The sequence below is a fragment of the Cylas formicarius genome, unplaced genomic scaffold (assembly GCF_029955315.1).
Source record: "Cylas formicarius isolate icCylForm1 unplaced genomic scaffold, icCylForm1.1 PGA_scaffold_12__32_contigs__length_19106922, whole genome shotgun sequence".
NCBI lineage: Eukaryota > Metazoa > Arthropoda > Insecta > Coleoptera > Brentidae > Cylas > Cylas formicarius.
The window spans coordinates 14,340,687-14,358,396 of record NW_026844225.1 but is presented as its reverse complement, the minus strand read 5'-3'; the positions used below and the strand labels follow the sequence as shown (position 1 = coordinate 14,358,396).

Below are 17,710 nucleotides of genomic sequence, written 5' to 3'. Positions count from 1 at the left end.
AAATAGTGTTCATTGCTGTAATCAGGATTGATTTGCTTTCTGATAAATATTTTATTCAGCTTGGCAGCAATAATATTGTTTGAATTTATTTTGACATAGCTTTGTTATTTTTGCTTTAGAGTTTTGTGGCAACATCGGATTTCCTCAACGCTGCTGCCAACTACCGAAGAGGTCTAACCTAAAATATGGTAGGTTTAAAAGAAGGATTAACTTGATTGCGTTTTTGGCTAATAAAGAAGCATTATGAACAAGAAAAAGAGTAACTTAGGATAAAACTAATTGATGTAGTGTCAATTGTTTGTGTGCTAATGTTTAAAACTAAGTGATGAGACATTGTGTTGTGTTGCTAATCTGACAATCGATTTAGTAGTGGGGGAACGCAAGTAGATGGACTCCGTTTACTTAATTTGCGGGTTCTCCTGTGCTATAAAAAAATAGATAAAAATGTTTTATATCGTTTTTTCCATAACTTTTTACTTATGTGTTAATGTCGGGTGACGTTAAATAATCATTTTCGGCAGTTCGCGTTTTATTTGTGAAGTTGCTGGTTTATTTCCATACATTTTTCAAAGCAGGTAATATCGCGAAAGTTGGTTTTCATGATGTGACATGTTGAATATTAGTACACCTCTTATCAAAATTCATCTCTGTGAATTTATGAACTTTTTAAAACATATACCTAATGTATTTTCTATCAGAATAAAAACAATGGAAAGTGTTCTATTTGGAATAATTTAAACTTGCGTCAAAATGACGTCTAAGGAGAAGCAACTAAATGGAAATGGTTTAAATAAAAGTAGTCCTGGAAGTTCCAAAAATTCTCCTCTAAAATGCAATGAACACTACAATCAAGTAAAAGAGGAAGCATTTCAATTTGAAGTACCACCAGAAGCACCAGTCTTTTATCCAACAGATGATGAATTTTCAGATCCTTTGGCATATATTGCTAAAATAAGACCTATTGCTGAAAAAACAGGGATATGTAAAATCAAACCACCAGGGGTAAGCAATATATTCATTTTATATAGAGTAGAAGCAGTTTCTTTATTTTAAATCAATTGAAACATTTCATAATGGTATCCATTTTAAAATATTTTGACATTTTGTTTTCAATGTATTTTGTGTAAACTATGTTTAAATCAGCTAAAACAAGATTAATGATTACATTTAATCAGTTAGATCATTGGTAATTTTCAGAGATGGCAGCCACCATTTGCTGTAGATGTAGATAAATTGAGGTTTACGCCTAGAATACAAAGACTCAATGAACTTGAGGCAAAAACTCGAGTAAAACTTAATTTCTTGGATCAGATAGCTAAATTTTGGGAACTTCAGGGATCTTCATTGAAGATTCCTATGGTGGAGAGGAGAGTTTTGGATTTATATACCTTACACAGAATTGTACAACTTGAAGGTGGATTTGAAGAGGCAACTAGAAATAGAAAGTGGTCAAAAGTATCTGCTCGCATGGGTTATCAGATTGGTAAAAATGTGGGCACTATTTTAAAACAACATTATGAACGTCTTCTATATCCATATGATGTTTTTAAAGAAGGAAAAACTGTTTCCATAGTAAGCATAATTTTTAAATCTCAAAAAATTGGCTTAATAATCATAATTTTTTAGAATATCCAAGATAATGATGAACTTTGTGAGAAAACAGATAAAGACTACAAACCTCATGGGATTATAAACCGTATGGCAGTTAAACCTCCATCAGATAAAAATGCAAGGCGATCTAAGAGATTTGAAAACAGTGACAAAGAAAAGACTGAAGTATGATTAGTCCAAAAAAAAATAGATTTCTTGTTAAGTTTAATTTATGTTTATCATTCTAGATAGAACTTAAGATAAAAGAGGAAAAAATTGAAGATTCTGAAAACGATGAGAAAAGCAAAGAATTAAAGAGACTACAATTTTATGGTGCAGGTCCCAAAATGGCAGGCTATGATGATAAAAAGGATATAAAAATCCGCAAAAATATTAAATACGACTTTGACCCTGTAAGACATAGTTTTGGCTCCTGTGGATCTTTTTGTTGAGTTTTTAAATTTTTTGTAGCTGGCAAAGTATGTATGCCACAACTGTAACCGTGGTGATGCAGAAGAATATATGTTATTGTGTGACGGTTGCGACGATAGTTACCATACATTTTGTCTTATGCCTCCATTATCTGAAATTCCCAAAGGCGATTGGAGATGTCCCAAATGTGTTGCTGAAGAAGTTTCTAAACCTACTGAGGCTTTTGGTTTTGAACAAGCACAGAGAGAATATACTTTACAACAATTTGGCGAAATGGCAGATCAGTTTAAGTGTGACTACTTCAACATGCCAGTACATGTAAGTCTCAATCTTTCTATTTCTTGACATGAAAAATGAAAGTTCTAATTAATTTTTTAAGACTGAATTGTTTTTTTAGTGCACATGCACTGGACCTCGGTGTTCATTAAATTTTTTAATCCTTTCAGATGGTTCCCACAAGTACTGTTGAGCGTGAATTTTGGCGGATAGTGTCGTCTATAGACGAGGATGTTACTGTGGAATATGGGGCAGATTTGCATACAATGGATCACGGTTCTGGTTTTCCAACAAAGTCATCAGCCAATTTACTTCAAGGAGATAAAGAATATGCCGAATCTAGCTGGAATTTAAACAATTTGCCAGTTTTAGAAGGCTCCGTTTTAGGTTATATCAATGCAGACATATCTGGAATGAAAGTTCCTTGGATGTATGTTGGAATGTGCTTCGCAACTTTTTGCTGGCATAATGAAGATCACTGGAGTTATTCCATCAATTATCTTCATTGGGGCGAGGCAAAGACTTGGTATGGGGTTCCAGGAAGTAAAGCAGAATCTTTTGAAGAAACTATGAAGTCTGCTGCCCCTGAACTTTTTCACTCTCAACCTGATTTGCTTCATCAGTTGGTTACCATTATGAACCCAAATATACTAATGAACGCTGGTGTACCCGTATATCGAACTGATCAACATGCTGGGGAATTTGTGGTCACATTTCCTAGAGCCTATCATGCCGGATTTAATCAAGGGTAAGCTTTCCTATATATATATATATATATATATATATATATATATATATATATATATATATATATATATATATATATATATATATATATATATATATATATATATATATATATATATATTTTGATTTGCATAATTTGCTTTAAGTTATTGGGCAATTGAATCCTTTTGTCACATTTTGTTTGTAATTGTAATTAAATTTAAATTTATGTTTTGCATCAATTTTTTAGAATATTGCCAAATAAAACAGTAGAAAAAAATGATATAAAATTTATTAGGTTGTTTTTACTAGTGATTTAGATTTGTATGACTAAAAAACTAATAAGTTATTTATTTAAGGAAAAAGTTAACTTTCCTTTAGGTGCACTGAAAACATTATATTGATATTCCTGTGATGACGTCACTTGTCCTTAAATAAGTGTAATTGAAAATGTTTACTTTAGGTTTCGCGATTTTAAGACTATCAATCGGTGATAGTGATGCTTGTGATAGGTAACGGTTTCAGAAAATAAAGCAACGTTGAAATCTAACGTCACACAGATAGGTAATATGAACAGACCATTCGCAATTTAATTATTATGTCGTCAGAATGCAGGTAAATAATTAATATTTTGTACTTTAAATTAAAGTGATCTTCACAGAAAAAAACACAAATTGGCTATTTGCTATATACAAGGTGTTTGGAAATTGGTTTTAAAGGTTGATTCTACATCTAAAATAAACCAGTTTTATTGTACACATTATATAATTGTAAGGAAAAAAATAGTTTTTACTATTTCCTAAATATTCCTAAGCCTCTCTTTCTTGTACAAATTAAAATTATATTCAATATCAAGATTCTTAAAAATATTTCGAGTGGTAAAAGTTATAATTAGACCTTTTTCTTCTTTATTAGAACCTTCATCTTTGTGTTTGGTTAAGGAATTATGTAGGGATATAAATTTGTAGAGGAAACTGGGATTTATTGTAGTCTCCTTAAAATATCTCCTCCCAGGTTTCGAATACCATGGATTTGTAGAAGTAAATTTTATGAGAATTATCCTCGTATTTACGATACTACAGTTTTTTTTATAAATTTTTTCATCGGGTAAATTGCAGCTAAACGCTAACTTAACTCCTATTAACCTTTGATATTTAGTGTGTAAAAGAATCTCTGTTCCCAAATCCTCTGAATGCTCCTAGATTGAAAAAAAAAAACCCAATACATCAAATTTTTTATAAATTTTGAAGTAATGTTTTTGCTGGATTTTTGCTTGCTCTAACAAAATTTGAATCAATTAACAACACTCTTAAGTCAATCTGAAACTGGGCGCAGGTTTACTTGTCAAGTAATTGTTCTTTAAAGTAAATAATTTCATCTCTTTCTATCTCTTGCAGAAAATAACAAACAATCCAAAAATGGTTTTTCAGTTGTTGAGTTTGAAACATAAGACAAATTTGGTTTCACTTTAGAAATTAATGAAAAGTTAAAAGCTGCCTAACTCTTTAATGGAGTTGAATGTTCCTCTGGATTCGTTGAAGAACTATTTCACTTTTTACTCTAACTTTTAAATTAGTGTTAATGTTAATAAATGCTTGCGTGAATCCACCGATACTAATAAATAATGTAAAATTTTTACTTAGATTAAAATGATCCGAAGAAAACACGTGAAATAAATGAAATAATTAAAAGTAAATACTTTTTCAGGACATCTTTATGCATCATTCAAAAATCAAATGTCATTGTCAGAAATCTGTCAAATAACCTATTGTCCATAATGATCTGTCACAACTGCCTCCGTTATAATTATTTTGTAACTAACCAAAACTAATTTTTTTAACTATTTATTATAACTTAGAAACTGGGTTCGTACTTATTTTATTTTGCTATTAAAAAAAAAAACAAAATTGTACCAGCTATTCTGATTGTTTAGAAAATCATAAGCGCTCGGCTGGAAATTACCTATTTACAATGGAGTGATATAAAATTACTTGGGGCGTGCCTAACCATAGCCACAAGGATCATTATTTTACTTCCGTTAAAAAAAAGGTTTATTAACACGTTTTAAACATTTCCGATTATTTGAGAAAAAAAAATGAAGAAACTTTTTAATAATTTAACTAAATATTTGCTTTAATTCGATCGTTTATGGATTCAAGACGCAAATCGATGGAGCCGAAAAATTTCGGAGTGGTTTAATGGTTTACTTTGTATTTTTTAGCTACAATTTCGCTGAGGCCGTAAATTTTGCACCGGCCGATTGGTTGAGAATGGGGCGGGAGTGTGTGTTACATTATTCACATTTACGAAGGTTTTGCGTCTTTTCTCATGATGAATTGGTATGTAAGATGGCGCTGGACAATGATAAACTTGATCTCACGATCGCAGCTGCGACATATCAGGACATGCTTGTCATGGTCGACACAGAAAAGAAGCTTCGTAAAACTCTTTTAGATTGGGTAAGATTATTTTCGATTTAAAGATTCTTACATTTATTAAATAAGTTTGGACATTATCGGTTGCATATTTTTCATTAGGGGGTTACCAATGCGGAGAGGGAGGCATTCGAATTACTCCCTGACGACGAGAGACAATGCGAGGTATGTAAAACTACATGTTTCTTATCGGCCATGACTTGCTCTTGTTCAACGACTACCTTGGTTTGTTTACGACACTATAAGAATCTTTGCGAATGTCCGCCGACTAACAGAACTCTCAGATATCGCTACACCCTCGACGAATTACCCGTAATGTTGAAAGCGTTGAAACTGAAAGCTGAATCATTTGATCATTGGGTAGCTAAAGTGAAAGACGCACTCGATCCAAATACTCCCAAAACCCTCAATTTAATTGATTTAAAAGCGCTATTGAATGAAGCAGACGGGAAGAAGTTTCCCAAATGCGAATTACTGCAGACACTCACGAGTGCCGTAATAGATGCCGAAAAATGCGCTAGCGTTATTCATCAATTAGATTTAAACAAAATGCGTACGAGGACTAGGAATTCGAACGAGGCCAAGTACAAACTTACTGTCGAAGAGTTGACATTGTTTTGCGAAGAAATCGATAGTTTAGCGTGCGTGTTAGAAGAGGCCAAAAGCATCAGGGTTTTGTTAGAACAGACGCAAAAGTTCGAATCTAAAAGCGAGCAACTACTAATGCAGTCGTTAAGAGAGAATTCTCTAATGGACTTGGAGGAGTGTCAAGTCCACGGTAACGGACTCTGCATCGAACTTCCGGCGTTGAAATTGATTAACATCAGAATTAGACAAGTCCAATGGATGAAGGATTTAGAGAACTATAAGAATAAAACTGACATAATGGGATTGGATGCTATCAAAAATCAGATTCAAGAAGGATGCTCTATGCCGCCACATCCGGAAATGGAAGAGGAATTATCGAATCTTCAATTGGTATTGCAACAAAGCCAAGAGTGGGAGGAAAAAGTTGCGGAGGTGATGAAATCTTCAGATGCAGGGGTACTGATACAAGTCGATAGATTAATTAAAGACGCGTCGAAAATCTCCTGCCATTTGCCTTCTGAAGGAATACTATATGACGCAATGAAAAAGGGAAGAGATTGGTTAAGGCAATTAGAAGAAATGAACTCTGCCGAATACTACCCATATTATAGCGCGATGGAGGAATTAATCAAAAAAGGTCGGCAATTGACCCTTCATTTGGTTGAAGTAGATAGAATGAACGATTATTTGATACTCGCTAATAGTTGGAAAGAAAAAACCAGTCGCGCGTTTTTAAGAAAGAACTCGGCCTGTACTCTGATGGAAGCGTTATCGCCGAGAACAGTTTTGCCGAATAGTATCAAAAATACTAAAAAAGGCAAGAATATCGATGAGGATATCAAATCTATTGCTTTGACTAATACCATGGATCCAGCCACGGTGGTGGCTTTGTTTAAAGAAGCTGAAGAATCAGAAATGTCGATGATTAGAAAGTTGCGAATTGTAAACAGGTTAAAAACTTTGGATCCCAATGATGCTGGTACTACCTACTGCATTTGCGGCAGAGGTGTTTTTGGGATAATGATGAAGTGCGAACTTTGCCAAGACTGGTTTCACTCTTCCTGCACTCAACTTCCTAAAGTCGCTTCTACCAAGTTTAAAGGCAGCTTCGTTAGTATCGCCATAAGTATCGCTTTTAAGGATTGCAAATATCTTTGCCCAAATTGCCAAAGAACCAAAAGGCCCCGCCTAGATATAATTTTAAGCCTGCTGATGTCCTTGCAAAAACTTTATGTCCGAGTACCGGAAGGCGAAGCTTTGCAATGTCTAACTGAAAGGGCCATGAATTGGCAAGATCGGGCTCGGCAACTGCTTCAAAATCCTGAGCTTGAAAGAGCAAAATTAAGATTAATATCTCTTAGCCAAAAATGCACCGAAGCAGCGGCCAAACAGAGAACGGAAAAAATAATTTCCACTGAATTAAAACGCGCTTCGAAAAACCCGGAGTTACACCAAAGAGTACAAGAAATCACCCCATTTAGTGGGGTAGTCGAAGATGGCGTGACTTGCGACAGCGGAATTAACGATTCAGATGATGGTTCCCGCGAATCTTCAAGAGATTCGGATGATAGGATGGGTGAACACGCCTACAGCCTTCATCTTCCCAAAACTGACGAAGACAACGTCCTGCGAATTCATCCGGACATTAAGAAACAAATGGAGGACCTTCTCATGGAAGGTGACCTACTTGAAGTGTATTTGGACGAAACTTACGCTCTGTGGAAGTTGATGTTAGCTTCCAGGGAGGAACGCGAAATTATGTTAATCGATTTCGACTCGCATTTGAAACCGGCTCCAAAAAAGAGGGGCCGGAAACGTATATCCGAAGAACTTGTCGATTCGACTAAAAAAACGGTCAAATCGTTGAAATTGGAGGGCGAGAAAAAAATGCGAGGGCGTAAACAACAAAATAACAAGGACGGTTTACAAAAGAAACAAAGGAAACGTAGAGGGCGACGATGTCAATCTACCGCTTCGAATAGTAGCGATAGCGAGGATGAGGATTGCGCAGCCAACGGTTGTTTGAAACCAACAGGTCAGAACGTAGACTGGGTTCAATGCGATGGCGGTTGCGAACAATGGTTTCATATGGCGTGCGTTGGTTTATCTGTCGAAGATATCAATGAAGACGAAGATTATATATGTATGGCATGTTCGCGTACGACAACATTCGAAAGTGTCGAGACCCCAGACGAGAGCAGGTCCAGTAGTCCCCGATCACCCGATTCGACTCAGCCTTCCACTTCGAAAGATATTTCTTAGTGACAGACAGATCAATAGACCGGTCGTTAGGGAAAAGAGTACCGAGTTTTGTGATAAAAACAGCACCCGGATGCCGATCGTGCCACCACAAGAAAGAAAAAAAAAGTTAGTTGCGAATGGGAGGATTTATAATGAACTATAACTGGACTATTTTTCTTGCGGTGTCGCAGTCGATATCCAAATAGTATTTTTGTCACAGAAAAATCCCTATTTACTGGCTTAGGTATAACCGTTGCAATCCCACGGTAGTGTTTTAATGAACATCTATCTCTAATTGGTATTTTATTCGTATTTGAAATGTTTCAGTGGTTAGACAAGCTCCAAGTGTTTCACCCTTGGTATGTGTTCTTACAAACTTGTTTCAGTTGTGATAATTATAATTTTAGTGTAAAATATTGTGTATCACCCCCACATAAACTGCTGTGAATATGTTCTTATTTATTCATTATGTGAAATACATTTATATTTCATTGGGTCAGCTTTTCGCCGAAGCCAACAAGGCGACTTATACTTTTTATTCTTGAGAATCCCGTTTTAATTTATCTGTTATAATTCTTTATTTGCCGCCAATGTATTAATGTGTAAACCTACTTTTTATATCTACAAAATTTTATTTGTATATTGTGACTTTTTACCATTTACGGCAGTTTATGTTGTACAAATATTGCATCAATATATTCATTCATTCATTTTGTATATATATTTACCTTGGATGAAAATAGTCAATGAGTTTACTTGGGAAGTTTAAAAACACCCATACCTATATATCATCCAACATGAACGTAAGAAGGGTCCCTCACTGTGTTGGTTAGTTTTCCACTCATTTTGTTTAATGGATTGACACTCTCTCCCACTCAGAAAAAGTAACCCAAAACTGATACGGTGCATCCTTTAGTGGCGCATTAATTTATTGGTTAAGCCTTAGGTTCGACGCCTAGGGGTCCCAGTCAGTGACCCTGTCTTGTTAATATGGGAGATTTTACCTTCCTAAGTAATTCTTTCGCTATAGACTTAATGCTTTATTTGAGTAACTCTTTAATTATGTTATTATGTTAATGAGTTTCAATTGAATTTGACGTCATTCATTAAGTTGCAGAAACTAAAAAAAAATTATGAAACTAACAAAATTTCGAGGCTTCCCAGATCTCCACCACAACTACTTTCTTTCGTCAACAGGGTCGTTTTTTATATTGTGCCACCTGCACGGATTCATTAAGTTAAATTTTCAAGATCTTTTTCACTGATTTCAAATATATACCTATCTACATAAGGGTTGTTGATGGTAAATTTGGCATGTAGGTGGGTATAAATGACCATATAAATATTCATTACCGACCAAATGCATCTACAATTATCTTTCTCTTTGCGCTTCGACCTTTTTTGGATGGAACAGTTTAAACATATATCTTTTTTTATATACATGTCTAAAAATATTTGACATTATTAAATGGACACCTATTTTTTAAGCTTTGCCCACACAAACATCGCTTCCTATTATAATATAGTTGCTCAATAAAGCAGTCTTGCGTTTAGTTCTCTAGGGTACACATATTTTTTCCTTGTAGAAGTAGTACATTATAATACAATATAATCGGGCCTAATCTATAAATTTCATAGCTTATTGCTGAGAAAATAATAGAAAAAAATGCAAATTCTTTCACATCTTTTTATTTATGCTGCCATAACGTCCTTTCGCTGTTTTCCGCATAATAAATATTACTACGATATCTCAGGTGTATTTATCCAATTGTGATACGGTTAATAATTGCTAAATCAAGTAGCCCAGAGTTGAAATGCACAATAAAATTTAATTACCTATCGATCTGGGCGTCAGAAGTAATCGATAATGTTCCGGTAATTGGGATTATCACCCGAGATAGGTAGAATAAAAAAAACAAGTTGTTTTTTATCTCTTCTTCCACGGTAATATTGATCGATTATCTTCCTTCTAGTTCTCCTCATTGATAGATTTCTATATAGCGCTTCCTCCCATAGTTGCTTACACTACAATAAATAGGGTATATTTTATATGTTGTATAATAAATGCGCAGCAACCCTAAAAAAATGTGAATTATTGCACCGAAATTTCCATTTATGGGATGCCGTTGTGGTAGTATTGATTGAATCGAGTTTCAAGTTACAATGAGTTTTCAGATCACCACTGCAACCCATAATATATCAGATTAATATGTGTGACAAATAAGAATAAATGCTCTTATGCTCTAAAAATTATGTGAATTATGTGGTTCCGTTTTTTGAAACTAATAATAATTGTGAAATTTACGCTCTAACTTTTTACGATTACTTATACCATCGGGGTTTGCCATGAAATTTATAACTTAGGACGCCAACCTAAAATTTAAATTAATCAGTTAAAGATGTACTTTTATGTCTTTATTGGTGGTTCACTTTTTTCTTGTATAGGTACTTATTTTATAGAAATCTTTTACATTCATCAAGATAGTAATTTGGCGACTTTTGCCTGCGAGTAATTTTTTAGACCTCTTATTTTGTTATTGATTTTTGTGGTATATTGCGGTTCCGCTGAGTAATCTCTACTTTTAAACAAATGATGAGCGTAAATGATTTGTAATAATCGTGGTATGTATAAGTACCAGTTATTTTGATATACCTATTATTGTTTCAGCTGTATATAGATAGTCTTTATGAGGTTAATAAAAATAATTTTGCAGTATTTACGCATTTATTCTTTTACCTTCCTTGCACTGAGAATAGATCGAGCTCTTGGGAGAACTTCAGCAGCTATAGAATTATATTTGTAAAAAATTAAGTATACTTTTGGTTCAAACTAAGACGCTGGTTTGGTACATATAATAATAATGAATTAGGCTTGGATTACCATATATTTTATAAATAAAGAAAAAAATTAATATATTTTAACGCATAAAATAAAAAATTAAACTGGCGCAAATGAAATAAGCGCTAAGTATCCGAAGCTGTTCCAAACAGTAAACAGCTCTAAAAATAATTGGTGTTGTGTATTGTTTTAGGGCCTTCCAACCATCCACTTTTAATATATCGTATGCTGTGCTATCGTTTGTCGATTCACATCGAATCAGTTAAGTAAGAGATGAAAAATACCTAACTCGGAATCGAACATATGAAACACGCCCAAAACTTGGCCGTTCCCATACAAATGCGCATTTCGACCGCACATAAAACGTGACGACACTTTGACATTTTGTTGAAAATACACGATAACAGATTGCGTCCAAATAATCCACGGTTTTCTAGATTTTCGTCACGGTGACGTAAACTTTGGAATTTGATTGGGTATTATTATTCAAATGATTACGTTTATTGAACAGCTAGAATAAAATGGATATGAAAATAAAACGGTTGTTAAAAAATATATCGGGTTAAAATAAGATTATAAACGGTAAGATGAAACCGATATTTTTAAATTTGAAAAATTGCTTGCGTGGGCAAAGGCCGAATATACCTACTCATTTCTTCAGCATGTGACCATATAATTTGGTACATATAGATCATATTGGCCGCCAACTCTTTAACTCTCCATATATGGGAGTTCTAGGCCATGATTACTCAGAGTCGAATAAAATAACAGGATACTCCTCCCAATTGCTAAACGATGCAAATTTTATTGCATTAAAGAATTTTAACCCTCCGCTTCATAAATTTACTAATTTTAAAAACTGTGATGTTTCACATAACTTTTACATTATTACTCTCATTGGCAATGACCCTAAAATTTCACCGACAAAAAACCATCGTCGGTATGGTGACATTGATTCTAAAATGGAAATAAAACCATTATCCCAGAAAAAATTCACTCAACCTTTATTGACTCAATTCTGCGATCTAATATTTATTTAAAAAGAAACGGTCGCCTTTAAAATTAATATTATTAAATAATTTTTAGTCAAATTCTTAAACAAACATGGCGAGTTAATTATTAATATACAAGAGATTCTCCATACTGTTGTTTTTAAAAATTAAATTGACCGTTTAATTCATGCCAGTTTTTTGTTTACCCTTTGAAACAAATTATTAATGTTGAGTGCATGGAGCAGTTTTTTTTCTGATAATACCACCCGCAAAAATTTCACTATTTTATCAAATTAATAAGACTATTGCTTCTGTAATAATTTATTTATAGTTTTAACAAATTGCGTTGCATTAATAATTAACCAAAAGTTATCAAACACTGAAAAATGGAGGTTAGGTGATTTTTATATGTTAAAATTCCATTAAGTAAAGCACAACAAACACTTTACATAAAAAATAATTTATTGAACTATATTTCAGACCAGTTGTAAACAGTTCTTGTAAAGTAACAAATCTTTACCTTAATAGTTTGCCCATATTGATTTATGAATATAAATAGTATCCACCTGAATTGGGCGGATTTAACTAAACCTAAAGTAATAATAAACTCTAAACAATTATTCTGAATTAACAAACAAAATTATAAAATTTTACACCTCCCACACTTGTACTAAAACGTACAACACCATTCACACAATTTAAATTAATAAATATACTCCAGTTTCAGTTAATTTGGTAAAGTATCATACAAAATATCTTTAACCGATTGAGACAGTTGTTCAGGAAATTTGATGTCAAAATTAACAATTAGGTCACCCCGACGTGATGGTTCCTTGGGCAGCGGTAATCCATAACCTTGGATGCGTCTCACTGTGTTTGGTTTTATCACTTCATTGGTATAATGTAAAGGAATTGTTTTACCAGACATTGTTGGAACTTCCACTGTACACCCACACAAAGCCTAAAACAAATGCGCAAAATAAATATTTTGAAAAAAAAAATATAAATTTAAATTTCCGATAAAAACTACATGGGAGTAGGTAAGGACCTAAAATAGCCACGACATTATTTTTGGTTGCTGGCGTCAGAGTAGGTCAAGTAAAGCTAAATTTAGAACAATATTGAAATCCTAATTTTATAATAAAACTGAGTGCAAAATTTTAATAAAACAAAGGCCAATCTTTTATATAAATATATTTACCTGTTTAAGTGAAATCTTTGCTGTGTATCTGATATCACTTCCTTCACGTTTGAAGAGAGAATGGGGTTTATCACGAATAATGAAAACAATGTCTGCAGGAATTTTATTTCTACTTTGATCACCTTCCTTTTGGAATGTAATTTTTGTTCCAGCTTTCCATCCTGGTTTCACATTGATGGTTAACACCTTATCTTCTTTCTTTGTTGTTCCGTCTGGTTGTAATACTCTCCTGCTAATTTTCATCTTCTTGACACATCCCTTGGTGATATCATCCAGTGAGACATACAGATCATGCTCTATAGCTGGGTCCTGAATTTTATCTTTGTTTCTGTTAGGGCTTTGGAAGTTAAAGGAATGGCTTCTAAATGCCCCCCCTGGACCAGCACGTGGGCCACCAGGGCCCATAGCGTAAGGACCAGAAAATGGATCATCAACATCCATATCATCCTCGTGCATCCCAAACATTCTTCCATTGTTGCCAAAATCAAAGAACGCAGAGAATGGACTTGAATTTCCGAAAAATTGAGCAAATGTCGCCCGCGGATCGCCATGATAAGTATAGGAGAAGTTGTTTGCATCTCCATTGCCGCCACCTGCTGCTCCCGCACCACCCTTCAATCCTTTTTCGCCATAAGTATCATAAATATCACGCTTTTTCTTGTCCGAAAGCACTTCATAAGCTTCAGCCACTTCCTTAAACTTCTCTTCTGCTCCAGGTGATTTATTCTTATCCGGATGGTACTTAAGAGCCAATTTTCTATAGGCCTTTTTGATCTCGTCATCATTCGCATCCTTGGCAATTCCTAATATCTTGTAGTAATCTTTGCCCATTTTGTATAACACTCACGGAAAGTAATTAACACACGAACAGATGTTAACGATGCACACAACACAAAATCCTACGTCAAAATCGCTTGCAGATTAGTTTAGTCTATTTCGAAGTGAATAACACTCTCCCGTTGATGCGCGTCGCAACTTTCTTTTATATTTAAATGTTATATCTAGAACGCACACGAATGTTCGGGAATTTGACAGCAGTACATAGTCGGCGAAGGCGTATGGGTTTTTGCTTGACATGGAACAAAAATGCCGTTTGATTTAGAATCAGAAGTTAATAGTATTTCTTATTTCACACAATGTGAAAGTGATCAAACAAAAAAAAAGTACTAAAAGAATACTTTACCTTATTATTAAGACGTATTATTCAGATAGCACTTTATTAATTAATGATTGTGCTGCTATGTAAATCTGCTTGTAAAAAATGGCACATAATTTTTTGAACGCTGACAAGTTGTTATGACTATATAGCTGTTAAATAATTTAATACAGTGGTCTTACTACGCTAAAAATTGATGCGCCGCAGGTGGGATTGATATTTTCGTGGAGAAGGTAATTATTTTCCGCGCATGCCTCTACATTTCACTCACTCACCTACACTTAGACTATTTTTTTCTAAACAACGATTTCCTCACAATTAACTCGTTTTCAAAGAAGTTTTAACGAGATCTAGGGATAATTTGACAAAATACTGCCGGAAAAATACCACATCCACACTTATTAACAATCATCTAATGCCCCTGTTGGTGGCAGAATGCCGCATTGCCATTGGTTAAAAACGAGATTTCAAATCTCGTGCATGCGCATGTTGAATGGACTTTTTTTTATAGTTTTTTTCGTAGTTGCTTCATAAGTTCCTGGCATAGGCAGCGCCTCTATATTTCTAGTAGCTATCTTATAAGATAACATAAGGCTTATTAATCTATCGTTTAATTCACCGAGAACCCTTAAAAAAATTCAATGTTACGACGATGGTTGACGCCATCTTTTATTGACCAAGTGACGTTTGTTGTCGGAAACGCGGGATTTTCAAAATTTTAATGTGGACATTGCAGTCTTTTACAAAATAGAATACTAGATCAAATTAATAAAATTAAAAGTTTAACTATTGCCATTATTATTTAAACAATGTGACAAGTTATTTCTCTTTGTAGGTTGTGTATATAACCAGCCAAAATTTTTCCAATATAATTGCTATAGTTATGTTGCATTGCGATAAATTTTGTTCAAAAATATTTTCTGAAAAAATAATAAATAAATAAAATTTAAAAAAATCAAAAATCAAGTCGACCCATGGTGTATGGTGTGAGCCGATCCAGAGTATAACATTCCGCCAGTTTCGGTGACAGTTAATAATAATTTTTACTCATCATTAGAAGCACTCCTTCATGCCGTCAAATAATTGTTTTTACGTTTAGCATAATATTCAGAAAGGGGAGGCTATTAATTAAAACTTTAGACAAAAGTTTACTTCTCTAATTGGGAACATTTTGTGTATACCCCTATTTTTTAGCCTATTAATATCTGCTTAGATATACTTCATAAAGCAAAATGGATTTTAATTTATCAGCATTTCAAGAGCCTCGAGGAGTCATGAGAATTCTACATTTTGTAAGTTCTGACCATACAATTTATTGAACCTAATAGTGTGGGCCGTCTTAAAGTAACAGTAAAGGCAATTATAATTTTAGATATTTTCAATATGTGCATTCGCAACTATCACAAGCTACAGTGGTTATATCATATTCAGTTGCACAGAGGAAAAGATTGATTTCTCATATCCGTTTTCAGTTGTCGAGGAAATAGTTGTTCAAAATGGCAATTGTACAATATCTGTAAAAAATGATTTTTCTTCTGATGCCAAATTTTTTGTGGCGACTGGTGTCTTAGCAATGTTGTATGCTTTAGGAATTATGTTTGTATATGCAAAAATGGATGAGGCTTACAAAACAAACAAAAAGTTGCCTCTCTATGTAAGTTTACTAATTGTGACATGATAGAACACAGTCTTTTAATGGTGTTTTTTAATATTTAGGATTTCCTTATTACCGTATTTTTTGGAGTTCTGTGGGTATCGAGCAGTGCAGCATGGGCAAATGGATTAACAGGGTTAAAATCAGCAACCCAAGGCCCTATTATCAAACCTCCTGAGTGCTGCCTTTTAACTAGTAACAGTAGCTATTCTACTCTCAATATATCTGTGGTATTTATACATTTAATTAATTTTTTAGTTCATAATTTTTAATATATTTATTTTTAGATTTTTGGATTTCTAAATTTCTTTTTATGGGCTGCAGATTTATGGTTTTTGTACAAAGAGACTACTTGGTTCCAAGATCCAGCAACTCAGACAACAAGTGGCATATAAATCATTTATTTTCAATGAATTGTTTTTTCACTCCAAACAACTAGTCCATTGTGAGTTCATGTTTGTTATTTTATTTCATTTTTTTATTCACAGCTGGGCCAAAGAGGTTTTTATTTTTGAAGCATTGAAAACCAAGAATTATTAATGTTTTTAGATATTTTGGAACCCAGGAAGGATGAGTAAAAACAAAAAAAAATTAAAATACTTAACATAAAAGTTTCTGTTTAATTTTTGGTAGTCACTAAAGTTGAATTTTTTCAATGTCCATAAACCATACTATAATTAAGTTGATGAAGATTTATGGTTGTACTGTCAAATTGTATATGACTTCAGATTGCACAAGAAGTAGGAGAATAACCCTTAACAATTATGAACATATCTTCACTTTTATTGCCCATTCACCAAAGCTGGTATGTTCCAGCATTTCTAACAGAAACAGGAACCAGTGAAACTCGGTTACAGCCTATTCTATTTTGTGAATAATATACCATAAAACATTTAAGTTACCATAACTACTCAATACTTATTAATGTAAAAAGGTGTTTTTTTAATTCATTTTTTGCCATATTTAGGAATATTATTAAAAAATGTAGGATTTGGGTAGACAAAATTGTGAAAGTAGATGAATAATATGGCAATGTATGCAACACTTAAGGTTTGCATAGGTGAAATACAAATGTGAATATTATGTGTTTTAAGTTAAAGTAACTTAGTATTTACTTAAATTATCTTTTTTTATTTGTTTATCTCCCTCCAACGCAAATTGGTAGATCTAATGTCCTATTTTTATACCATAGCTTATTTTTTTGTAGTTTTTTCAGTATTCATTAATAATATGGTTTTGTTATAAACTTTGTTATTTAAATATATTTTTCAAAGTTAACGCAGAGTTTGATTTTATTTACATTTAAAGGTTACACGGACACGCCCCCTTATGAAGGTTGAAAATTACATCTCTAGGCCTTTATACTCAACTTGTTACAGAGTCCCCAGATAAGTCGACATTTTCAATGGGCTAATTTTGAATATGAGTGGCGAATAGAAATTTGTAAATATTGCAATTAATAAAGGCGATTTACTATGCTGTGATTTGTAACTCGTGTTCATTATTTGCATATTTCTTGCCGCAATTTATAAATCTTGACATGTCGCAAATACCGTTCGAAAATTGCCTATAAAATGAAT

The 17,710-nt window shown here is 33.5% G+C and overlaps 3 protein-coding genes across 4 annotated transcripts; 2 read left to right on the top strand and 1 right to left on the bottom strand.

Moving 5' to 3' along the window:
• Positions 1 to 134: 134 nt before the first annotated feature.
• Positions 135 to 11,004, top strand: LOC132708557 (lysine-specific demethylase 5). Of its 2 annotated transcripts, XM_060680927.1 has the most exons (9): positions 135 to 575; positions 699 to 1,002; positions 1,198 to 1,572; positions 1,627 to 1,776; positions 1,839 to 2,003; positions 2,062 to 2,340; positions 2,469 to 3,046; positions 5,246 to 5,483; positions 5,562 to 11,004. In XM_060680927.1, the coding sequence occupies exons 2-9, from the start codon at positions 751 to 753 to the stop codon at positions 8,307 to 8,309; spliced, it is 4,785 nt and encodes a 1,594-aa protein (XP_060536910.1). In that variant the 5' UTR covers positions 135 to 575; positions 699 to 750; the 3' UTR covers positions 8,310 to 11,004. The 2 variants fall into 2 exon arrangements, with proteins under 2 accessions (XP_060536910.1, XP_060536909.1); XM_060680926.1 differs by having other exon boundaries at positions 135 to 1,002.
• Positions 11,005 to 12,563: 1,559 nt separating this feature from the next.
• LOC132695612 (dnaJ protein homolog 1) lies at positions 12,564 to 14,308 on the bottom strand. The gene is made up of 2 exons (XM_060659966.1): positions 13,321 to 14,308; positions 12,564 to 13,080 (listed from the first exon to the last, which is right to left on the bottom strand). Exons 1-2 carry the CDS (start codon positions 14,149 to 14,151, stop codon positions 12,847 to 12,849), a joined length of 1,065 nt encoding a protein of 354 aa, XP_060515949.1. The 5' UTR covers positions 14,152 to 14,308; the 3' UTR covers positions 12,564 to 12,846.
• Positions 14,309 to 15,487: 1,179 nt separating this feature from the next.
• On the top strand, positions 15,488 to 17,381 carry LOC132708789 (synaptophysin-like). Its single transcript, XM_060681367.1, has 4 exons — positions 15,488 to 15,768; positions 15,849 to 16,130; positions 16,193 to 16,360; positions 16,418 to 17,381. The coding sequence occupies exons 1-4, from the start codon at positions 15,709 to 15,711 to the stop codon at positions 16,523 to 16,525; spliced, it is 618 nt and encodes a 205-aa protein (XP_060537350.1). The 5' UTR covers positions 15,488 to 15,708; the 3' UTR covers positions 16,526 to 17,381.
• The last annotated feature ends 329 nt before the right edge of the window (positions 17,382 to 17,710 follow it).

What these genes read in the sequence shown, in the direction of transcription:
- LOC132708557 (XM_060680927.1), top strand. Translation starts at nt 751, where the DNA reads ATGACGTCTAAGGAGAAGCAACTAAATGGAAATGGTTTAAATAAAAGT. An exon ending in ACTTCAACATGCCAGTACAT is followed by an intron (nt 2,341 to 2,468) that starts GTAAGTCTCAAT and finishes TAATCCTTTCAG; the next exon opens with ATGGTTCCCACAAGTACTGT. An exon ending in GTAAAACTCTTTTAGATTGG is followed by an intron (nt 5,484 to 5,561) that starts GTAAGATTATTT and finishes ATTTTTCATTAG; the next exon opens with GGGGTTACCAATGCGGAGAG.
- LOC132695612 (XM_060659966.1), bottom strand. Translation starts at nt 14,151, where the DNA reads ATGGGCAAAGATTACTACAAGATATTAGGAATTGCCAAGGATGCGAAT. An exon ending in CAAAGATTTCACTTAAACAG is followed by an intron (nt 13,081 to 13,320) that starts GTAAATATATTT and finishes CATTTGTTTTAG; the next exon opens with GCTTTGTGTGGGTGTACAGT.
- LOC132708789 (XM_060681367.1), top strand. Translation starts at nt 15,709, where the DNA reads ATGGATTTTAATTTATCAGCATTTCAAGAGCCTCGAGGAGTCATGAGA. An exon ending in TCATGAGAATTCTACATTTT is followed by an intron (nt 15,769 to 15,848) that starts GTAAGTTCTGAC and finishes TTATAATTTTAG; the next exon opens with ATATTTTCAATATGTGCATT. An exon ending in ACAAAAAGTTGCCTCTCTAT is followed by an intron (nt 16,131 to 16,192) that starts GTAAGTTTACTA and finishes TTTAATATTTAG; the next exon opens with GATTTCCTTATTACCGTATT.